The sequence below is a fragment of the Bufo bufo genome, chromosome 5, assembly GCF_905171765.1.
Source record: "Bufo bufo chromosome 5, aBufBuf1.1, whole genome shotgun sequence".
Lineage (NCBI taxonomy): Eukaryota > Metazoa > Chordata > Amphibia > Anura > Bufonidae > Bufo > Bufo bufo.
The window spans coordinates 280,304,216-280,315,125 of record NC_053393.1 but is presented as its reverse complement, the minus strand read 5'-3'; the positions used below and the strand labels follow the sequence as shown (position 1 = coordinate 280,315,125).

General features: G+C 43.6%; 1 protein-coding gene across 6 annotated transcripts in view; it reads left to right on the top strand.

Moving 5' to 3' along the window:
* The first annotated feature begins 1,277 nt into the window (after nucleotides 1–1,277).
* The window catches only part of TMEM245 (transmembrane protein 245), a 946,795-nt gene continuing 937,162 nt past the window's right edge, over nucleotides 1,278–10,910 (top strand). For all 6 annotated transcript variants that reach the window (XR_005778944.1, XM_040431820.1, XM_040431819.1 and 3 more), the window contains exon 1: nucleotides 1,278–1,911. Coding sequence is in view for 5 of the 6 variants with exons in the window: in XM_040431820.1 (XP_040287754.1) it covers nucleotides 1,297–1,911 (615 nt within the window). In the remaining variant the exon portion in view is untranslated. The remainder of the gene's footprint in view (nucleotides 1,912–10,910) is intronic.

The following is a 10,910-nucleotide window of genomic DNA, read 5'->3' as shown; positions in this document are numbered from 1 at the left end:
ATATGACTTTGCCCCAGTCCTCAGCAGTCCATTCACCATATTTTCTGCAGAAGATCAATCTGTCCCTGTCTGTTTTTTTTGGAGAGAAGTGGCTTCTTTGCTGCCCTTCTTGACACCAGGCTATCTTCCAAAAGTCTTCGCCTCACTGTGCGTGCAGATGCGCTCACACCTGCCTGCTGCCATTCCTGAGCAAGCTCTGCACTTGTGGCACTCCGATCCCGCAGCTGAATCCTCTTTAGGAGACGATCCTGGCGCTTACTGGACTTTCTTGGACGCCCTGAAGCCTTCTTAACAAGAATTGAACCTCTTTCCTTGAAGTTCTTGATAATCCTATAAATTGTTGATTGAGGTGCAATCTTAGTAGCCACAATATCCTTGCCTGTGAAGCCATTTTTATGCAACGCAATGATGGCTGCACGCGTTTCTTTGCAGGTCACCATGGTTAACAATGGAAGAACAATGATTTCAAGCATCACCCTCCTTGTAACTTGTCAAGTCTGCCATTTTAACCCAATCAGCCTGACAAAATGATCTCCAGCCTTGTGCTCGTCAACATTCTCACCTGAGTTAACAAGACGATTACTGAAATGATCTCAGCAGGTCCTTTAATAACAGCAATAAAATGCAGTGGAAAGGTTTTTTTTGGGATTAAGTTAATTTTCATGGCAAAGAAGGACTATGCAATTCATCTGATCACTCTTCATAACATTCTGGAGTATATGCAAATTGCTATTATAAAAACTTAAGCAGCGACTTTTCCAATTTCCAATATTTATGTAATTCTCAAAACTTTTGGCCACGACTGTACATATAGTGAGATTGAGGCACACAGATTTTAAGTGTTGCAATTCAAAGTATTTATTGGATATCCAAGCCCTGAGACCCACTATTCCTACCAGAACAGATAAAATGTGACCGCTGAGGAAGGTCTAATGTGACTGAAATGTCCGGTCTAGAGATTCTGTTTGTACCTTGGAAACAAATATTGGGCAATTGGATGAAACTACTGTAAAACGAAATAAATTGTTTGAATTGCATTACTCAATCTGTATAACCGCTGGAAACAAATGACAGAGGAGCGCCAACTCCACTTTACGCTAATTTCTCTAGCTAGTTTGCTGCTTCCCATTGAAATTAATGGGAGGCTGTTCTGGAATAGCCCTTATCAATATCAACTGGGAGGGAGGCAAGACAAGGAAGTTGCCCGTGACTAGTCAGTTCAGCTGAGAGGCGTGGCATTCGGTGGGAGGGGCGTACTCAGTAACAGCCGGGTTCTGGCAGTGGACACTTACAGACATGGAAGATAATGAGGAGCCGCTCCACAGCAACACTAGCTCCTCTAGCCCTATACGGGGCTCCAGGCCTACCCGGCCAATCGTTACACCTCTGCCCGAAACGCCTGTAGGGCAAACCTGGTCCCGAAGCCCGCCCTCTTTACTCCAGCTTCCCCCCGGGTTCCAGCTCCGTTTTGATCGGAACATCAAGCAGGCTTTCTACAACACCGGAGCTCTGTTGTTTGCGGCCGGATGTTGTGGGGCGGCTGTGCTCGTCTACTTTATCCTGGAGGCCTTCCTGCGGCCGCTGCTGTGGGCCGCTCTATGCGGCACCTTCCTTCACCCGTTTAAGCACTCCTTGACTGGAGTATGCCGCCGCTGGCTATGCCGGCTCCAGCGTCAGGGCTCATCCATTGTACTCGCAACTCTGTTGCTGCCCGTCAGCTTTGTCAATCACAGCCTGGAGGCTCTGGGTGAGTTTATTGCCCGCAGGCTGCGGGTAATGGTGCCAGTCCTGGCTGGGGCACCCCTCTTGTACCTGCTATACTTGGCCGGAAGCTACCTCGGAGTGCGTGAGCTGGTGTCTCATGTGTGTGGACTGATCTGCGGGGCTCTGGATTACTTCAGCACACTGTGGGTAAGGTCACATATGACGGTTTTTACATTTGGGAGTCTACACTCTAGTCTAGTGGACAGGATAGTGTCTCCTTAGGAGAGCTGCGCTCCTATAGATTACTAGGGGAAACTGCTGCACTTTGTCTTTTTTCCCTTTGCTGAAAATCTCCTCCATGTCATGAGCTACAGTATTTTGAAATACCAGAACTGTAGTAAAGGGGAAGGTAGTGTCTCTAAGGGTTCATTGGTGTCTGACTTGGTGCGCATATTGATGTCAAATATGATCCACCTAAAATGCAGGCAACTTGGGATGCTGCAAAATTGTTCACAGGTGTAGGATGTTTTTATTTTCATGGACACATGTAGACAATGTATATGGGCTTCTTGTATACGGTAAGGCCTTATTCACATAGTCCGTGTTCGGTCAGTCATTGAAAGACAAAGACATAGGTGCAAATCTTTCTATTATACCAATTTGTGGTGATAGGTATCCAGAGATCAAAATTGTTAGGAGTGGGCACCACTTCATTTACATTCCTGCAGTGGGTCATACCCTCGTCCATGTCCCTTTCCTAAAGCCAGGTTAGGAGATTGTAGCTAGGGATGAGAAAATCGACTTTTATGCCAATCGACTTCGCATGAAGCATCCAAACTTAGTTAGAATACTGCTGGTACCTTGGAACCGAACCAGTTTTTTTTTTTTTTTTTTTTTTACAGTAGAAATTTACGAAGAAACCTGAAGTTTAACGAAGTAATAACTTCGGCTCATCGAAGCCAATATATTCTATTACTGTACATAGTATTCTAGCAAAGTTTTATGCGAATCGACTTCGGATGAAGCATCTAAAGTGGATTCGCTCATCCCTAATTGTAGCCATAAAATCAGTGAGGGTGCATTCACATCACTGTTTAGCTTTCTGTTCTTCTGATCCGTCAAAAGAAGAGAGGTAAAAATAATAATAATTATGGATCCTGTTGAATCAGGTGTGTGTGTGTGTTTTGCCCCCCCCGTCTCCCTCTGACTGATCAGAAGAACGGAAAGCTAAATGGTGATGTGAATGCACCCTAAGATGGAACTACTTTACAGTGACCCCTATCCTAAAATAAGAAGATGGCATGCGGGTCATACACAAATCTTTCACAGAACCATTAGAGGGGTCAGGAAAAGTCTAGTGTCCTCTCTAGCCGAGGTCGCACACAAGACCCCTATCTTGCAAAGAGAGAGAGTGTGCCAAGCATCAGGCCAAGAGAGAGTACCAGCTGGTGGCATGACTCCATATGTCCAGTTCTACACCACTAAACTGACAGTGTGAGCTCCTATTCACCCTGATAGAGATCTATCAGGGTGAATAGTACAAGGGTTCTAGTCCCTAAGGGGGCTAAAAGTTAGTAAAAAAAAAAAAAGGGAGAAAAAAACACCAAAATATTAAGTATAAATGAAAGAAAGATTTTAAAAAATAAATACACGTTAACAATAAACATATTAATTTTCAGCAGATTTGTGTAGGAATTTTAATTTTTTTTCTTTTTTCAAAAATGAAAATTACCAGAATATCGGTATAAATTATCGGCCTGAAAGTTCACAAATTATCGGTATCGGCCCTAGAAAATCAATATCGGTCGATCCCTAACCTCATCCCGCAAAAAATGATACCCTATTTAACACAATCGCCCAAAAAATAACAGCTATGGCTCTGACTATGGAGACACTAAAACATAATTTTGTTTGGTTTCAGAAATGCTATTGCGGCGTTCAGAAAATGGACACACATAATTTATTTTCAAAAATGCTTTTATTATGTAAAACCGACACAAAGTTGACATATTTGATATCATTGCATCCATAACAATCTGCTCTATAAAAATAGCACATTATCTACCCTGTCAGATGAATCTTGTAAAAAATAGCTAAACTGCCAAAACAGCCATTTTTTTTTTTGGTTACCTTGCCTCACAAAAAACGTAATATAGAGCAATTAAAAATCATATGTACTCCAAAATAGTACCAATAAAACTGGCACCTTATCCCCTAGTTTCTAAAATGGGGTCACTTTTTTTGGGGGAGTTTCTACTGTAGGGTGCATCAGGGGGGCTTAAAATGGGACAGGGCATCTAAAAACCAGTCCAGCAAAATCTGCCTTCCAAAAACCATGTGGCGCTCCTTTCCTTCTGCGCCCTGCCGTGCGCCCTTACATCAGTTTATGACCACATGTGAGGTGTTTCTGTAAACCGCAGAATCAGGGTAATAAATATTGAGTTTTGTTTGGCTGTGAACCCTAAATGTGTTAATTTTTTTTTTCTTTAAAGGGGTTCTGCACTTTCATTTAACTGATGATCTATATTCTGGATAGATCATCAGCTTTTGATCGGCGGGGGTCCGACACCCGGGACCCCCGCCGATCAGCTGTTTCAGAAGGCAGCGGCGCTCCAGCACTGACGTCACGACTTGTATCAACTAGTGTGGGCGGAGCTAAGCTCTGTTCACTTGAATGGAACTTGGCTCCGCCCTCGCTAGTTGATACTAGTCTTGACGTCAGCGGGCGGCCCGGCGGTAAACAGTGAGAAGGCCGTGGCGCTGCTGGAGCGCCACTGCCTTCTGAAACAGCTGATTGGCGGGGGTCCCGGGTGTCGGACCCCCGCCGTTCAGAAGCTGATTATCTATCCAGAGGATAGATCATCAGTTAAATGAAAGTGCAGAACCCCTTTAATAAAATGTAAAATCTGCCAATAAAGTCAAATTTAGAAATTTCATCTCCATTTTCCTTTTAATTCTTGTGGAACATCTAAATGGTTAACAAACTTTGTAAAATCAGTTTTGAGTAACTTGAGGGGTGTAGTTTCTACAATGGGGTCTTTTATGGGGATATCCACTATGTAAGCCCCCACAAAGTGACTTCAGACCTGAACTGGTCCTTTTAAAAAGTGGGTTTTGGAAATTTTCTTACAAATTTTAAGAATTGCTTTTGAACTTCTAAGCCTTCTAATGTCCTAAAATTTTTTTTATTACATTTCCAAAATGATGCCAACATAAAGTAGACATATGGGGAATGTTAAGTAATATTTTCTGAGGTATCAATTTGTGTTTTAGAGGCAGATAAATAGAAATTTAGAAAATTGCAAATTTTTAAAATTTTTTGGTAAATTTGTGGTTTATTTATGAAGAAAAAAAAAAAGGGTGAAATATATTGACTAAAATTTATGACTATCATGAAGTACAATGTGTCACGAGAAAACAATCTCTGAATGGCTTGGATAAATAAGTGTTCCAAAGCTATTACCACATAAAGTGACGCATGTCAGATTTGTAAATTTTGACCTGAACACTGGGGTATCAATGACCCTTGGTCATGAAAGGGTTAAAGGGAACCTGTCACCTAAAAAAAAAACGCCTCCCAAACCGCCAGCAGTATGTTCCTAAAGATCCTTTTCTTCCCCAGCCAGATGCACCAAATTCTTGAAAAGCTAACTTTAACCCCCTGCACACGCTATGTAACAGCAGAGTTTGAAGTCAAGGGGGCAGCGGCCTCCTTGCTTCAAGTCGAGCTAAGCCCGCCCCTTACCCGTTCTCCCTTCACTGTGGTTGACATCCTGCTGTGAGGCTGGGATCGTGCAAGTCTCGCACATGTGTGGTGCGCTCCTTGTCACTGCGCAATCCCATCTCCGGCTCCCTCACTCAGACGGCAGCTTTTCTCCCTCTGCGCATGCGCCGGCTGAGTGCGGGAGATGGTATCATGCAGTGACAAGGAGCGCACTGCGCATGCGCGACACTTGCAGGATGTCAATCGCAGTGAAGGGTGGACGGTAAGGGACAGGCTTAGTCTACTTTCACACTCGCGTTTTGGCTTTCCGTTTGTGAGATCCGTTCAGGGCTCTCACAAGCGGTCCAAAATGGATCAGTTTTGCCCTAATGCATTCTGGATGGAAAAGGATCCGCTCAGAATGCATCAGTTCAGTCTCCATTCCGCTTTGGAGACTGACACCAAAACGCTGCTTACAGTGGTTTGGTGTTCGTCTGATGAAACTGAGCCAAACGGATCCGTCCCGGCACACAATGTAAGTCAATAGGGACGGATCCGTTTTCTCTGGCACAATAGAACACGGATCCGTCATCCATTGACTTTCAATGGTGTTTGAGATGGATCGGTTTTGGCTATGTTAAAGATAGTACAGATGGTTGTATTATCTAAACAGATCCGTCCATGACTGATCCGCACAAAATGCGAGTGTGAAAGTAGCCTTAGCTTGACTTGAAGCGAGGAGGCCGCTGCCCCCTTGACTTCAAACTCTGCTGTTACATGCGCGTGCAGGGGGTTAAAGCCTCTTCTTCCGCTTCGCAAGGAGCCCTGTGACATCACCGTCAGCCAAAGTAATTATTCACAGCGCATGGATGGGTGGTAGCTAGGCGGCAACAACCCGCGCTAAGCCACGCCTCTCTGGTCCAGTGACATCACCGGGCAGGGCGCTTTATTAGTGAAGGAGGCAGAGTTTAGGGGTGTAACTAAGGGGGAGGAATCGGGGGAGGGGGGGGGCGGATGTACAGATGTGCAGACAGACACCAGAAACCACGCAATGCTGCTCTGCGCTGGGACCCAGAAGGTAGTGCGGCAGGAAGTTACCGCACACATAAACCTAGATGTCGACAATCAGTGGGGGACTGTCGGAGCACTGCTGATATCGAAAAAATAAATAAAAACATCTGGGGGGACCTTGAAACAGCTATTAATAGTGAGTAAACTGTTTTGTAAAATATATTTTGATCCCGGACAACCCCTTTAAGGTAATGCTGGCGATTTGGGAGGCATTTTTTTTAGGGGACAGGTTCCCTTTAAAGTACCAGCTGTCTTGTGAGCAATGGGCGCGGTACTTGACACCAGGGCTAAGAGGTAAAGCTCTGAAAGTGAAGCTCTTCCCTGAGACAAAGATTAAACAAACCTTAATCCATAAGGTGTATCGCAAAAGATTCTGGTCTCTCAAACGTGGACCACATGACAGCTACTCCGATGTAGTAGATGGACTGAGCACCGCTTTTCAGCAGTGGATCCAAGGGTTGTTTGATGACCAATCCTGAGGATACGTCATCAATATTAAAAGCTCAGAGAACCCCCCTTTAGGGTCCATTCACACGACCGCATTCGTTCTGTAATTTGCGGACCCATACACTTTCAATAGGGCTGGAACGGATGCGAATCTGCATTTTCGGGATCCGCAATTCCATTCCTGAAAAAAATAGAACATGTCCTATTCTTGTCCAATTGCAGACCAGAAAAGGCATTTTCTATTATAGTGTCTGTGATGTGCGGTCCGCAAATTTGCGGTTCAGCAAAACACTTACGGATGTGTGAATGGACCCTAAATGTAATATACTAAACAATTATTTTTTGGAAGTCCTATAGTAATTGAATGCGTGGCCACAATTCTATTCACTTCTATGGGGCTGATGGAAATGGCTGTTCCAATGCTGGGCTATTTTTGTCAGTTCCATAGAAATGAATGGAGGGTGGCCACGTATGTGCGGTCTGCTCTCCTCCACCTTGCAGGCACCATTCTAGAAATAGATGTGGGTCCCACCTCCTAGCAATATGCCTCCAATCTATGAAATCTAAACCTCTTTAACCACTTTACTACCACCGCACGAGTTTCTACGTCGCGGCAGTAGGCATGTTTTTGTAACTTGACGTATTTTCTCTTCAGGTTACAGAACAAAGTGCTGGCGCCATCCAGTGGCGAAACTCACTGGAAAAGTAACATATTTTTTTTACCCCTTCAGTACAGAGCCACTTTTCACCTTCAATCCCAGGCCGATTTTTGCAAATCTGACGTGACACTATATGTGGTAAAAACTTTGGAACACTTTTACTTATCCAAGCTATTCTGAAATTGTTTTCTCTTGACACATTGTACTTCATAAATTTGAATCAATATATTTCAACTTGATTTATGAAAAAAATCCCAAATTTACCAAATGTTTGAAAAATTTGCAATTTTCAAAATTTCAATTTCTCTGCCTTTTAAAACAGAAAGTGGTACCTCATAACATATTTATTACTTAACATTCCCCATATTAGGGGTGGGCGATATAGGCGATGTGCAATATAAATTTGTGCCACGATATGGATTTTGTGCATATCGCCGGACCGCGATATGACCATGGAGCTGTAGTGAAGATCGGTTACCATGGCAGCCAGGAGTCACGCTACTGAAGTCCTAGCTGCCATGGTATGTTAGTGAGCAGCATTAAACTCAGTGCGCCGTGGCCGCCAGGCGCTCCTTCTTCTGTCTGTGCGGTGCATTGCTAATGCTTACAGCATTAGCAATGCGCCGCACAGACCTATGAGAAGGAGCAGCGCCCGGCAGCCACGGCGCACGCGAGTATAATGCTGCTCACTAACATACCATGGCAGCCATGACTTCAGTAGCATCCTGGTTGCCATGGTAACCGATGGGAGCCCCAGCATTACACTGCTGGGACTCCGATCGGAACTGCCCACTGCCACCAATGATGATGATGGGGGGGGGGGGAGGAGGGGGACCCTGTGGCCACTGCCACCAATGATTAATACTGGGGAGGGAAGGGGGGGTCGGTTTTGAGTTACCAGAGGGGGCTGATCAGAGGCTGGGGGGCACATGAGAGGCTGGCTGCCATGGTCACCTCCCTGCTGTTGTGTGCACAAAGCACAGGGCAGCAGGGAGAGTGTAAAGTCCTATTCACCCTAATAGAGCTCTATTAGGGTGAATATGACAAGGGTTCTAGCCCTTAAAGGAGGCTAATAGTTATTAAATAAAAAGTTTTTAAAAATAAAGTTTAACCCCCCAAAATATAGAAAACAATATATCGCAATATTAATCGCATATCGCACATGCTTAAAATTATATTGCAATATAGATGTTAGGCCATATCGCCCACCCACCACATATGTCTACTTTATGTGGCATCATTTTGTATATATCATTTAAAATTTTTAGGACATTAGAAGGCTTAAAAGTTTTAGAAGCAAATTTTCAATGAAATTTCCAAAACTTTTTTTTTTTTTGCCACCAATTCGGTAGAAGTGATTTTGGGGGGCTTAGGTAATGGAAAACCATAAATGACCCCCATTTTAGAAACGATACCCCTCGAATTATTAAAACAAGTTACAAAAATATACCCTAAAGGTGTTCCACTAGCATTAAAGGAAAATGGTGTTTTAAATTTAAATAATGTTCACTTTTTTGGTAGATTTTTGTTTTGTTAATCAATTTATTTTTTCTTGCAACACAGCAAGGGTTAACAGCAAAATAAACCTCAATATATATTACTATGATTCTGCAGTTTACAGAAATGCCCCATATGTGGAGGTAAACTGCTCTATGGACACGTGGCAGTGGTCAATAGGAAAGGAGCGCCATATGGATTTTGGATGCAGATTTTGCTAGAATTGTTTTTAGGCACCATTTTGTATTTGAAGAGACCCTGACGTACCCCTACAGTGGAAACCATCAAAAAATGACCCCATTTTGGAAACAACACCTCTTAAAGAATATATTAAGAGGGGTACTGACCACTTAGACCCCCTAAGCATTTTACGGAATTTGGAAACACTTGGCTGTAAAAAAGTTTTGTTTCTTCCAGTAAAATGTTGCTTTAGCCCCAATTTTTTTCATTTTCACAAGGGGTGTAACAGGAGGAAAAGCACCCCATAATTAGTTACCCATTTTCTCCTGAATATGGCAACACCCCATATGTGGTGGTGAACTGCTGTGGGGGCACACGGCAGGACTCAAAGGAAGGAGCGCCTATATGGGCTTTGCAGCGCAGATTTTGATGAATAGGTTTATGGGTTGCCATTGGTTTTTATTTTTTAAGTGGTTGTCTTATGTGGTGACTTTTTTATATATTTTTTTAACTTCTTTTTTTTCCCTTTTTTGTCCCACTCTGGTCATTAAGAAGGCCATCGGGTCCCCGTCACAGCAGCTCGGGGACCCGATGGCCCTCCCCACCCGGCAGGATCCCGCACGTGCCGCGGTCAGCGCTGACTGCTGCCGTGCAAGGGTTAATGCAACCAGCATCAGTGTTTTCACCGATGCCGGCGCATACAACAGGGGGTCCGGCTATCGGTGACTGCTGGACCCCTGCCTCGGATCGGGCTGAGCAAGCTCCTGTGCCCGCCCGATTAGAGCGCCATAGTACTACGGCGCTGGCATTTCTGTCCCGGGATATCAGCGCCGTACGGTGCTGGTATCCTAGGTTTTAAAAGTCAGCAGGGTCCCTTTCTCTGCTGAGTGTCCTTTGGTGTTCAGAGAGAGACCCTGTTGACACTGCTGAAGTTACCTCAGGACACAGCTGTTACACTGTTCCTGCCATTTAACCCCTTCTTGCCCTCACTGTTAAAAACCCACACCCCCCTTTTTATTTTTTATTTTTTCCATTAATATAGCTAGTTAGTGTAAGCGTTCTTTTGTGTGCATGCGTAATGGTCAAAAGCGCGTGCATTTTGTCATAGCGCATAGTTATAGATTTATACTAAGTACGCTAACACCAGTTTTTGGTGTGAAAGTTAATTTTTTTGTTATCGTTAGTGTATAGCCCTACGTAAATTATATTGTCTGTACGTTTTTTGTTTATACACTTATTTAATTTTTTTTTCATAGAAAAAAAATAAAAATATTTTATTAGTAATTAGAATAGTGGAGTGTGTGATGGATAGATAGATATAGATAGATGTATATCTATTGAAGAAAAAAAGTCCAGCGGGAGCACCACCCAGGGAGCGGGTGCAATGTCCAACAAGGGGTAACGGCAATCCCCAATGGTATTAAAAGCGAAAAAGTGGGACTGCACTCCTGAAATGTAGTGAAATCAAAAGGCTTTTATTCACCCATTATATGGCAAACTTGCGACGTTTTGGCTCACAAGAGCCTTCCTCAAGCATAGAAACAGTGAAAAGTGAGGGCATATAAAGACATATCTTAAGTGACAAACCAATCACAGTATAATTGCAATCATAGTGAAATTAATTACATCTGATACATGTGCTAAAAATA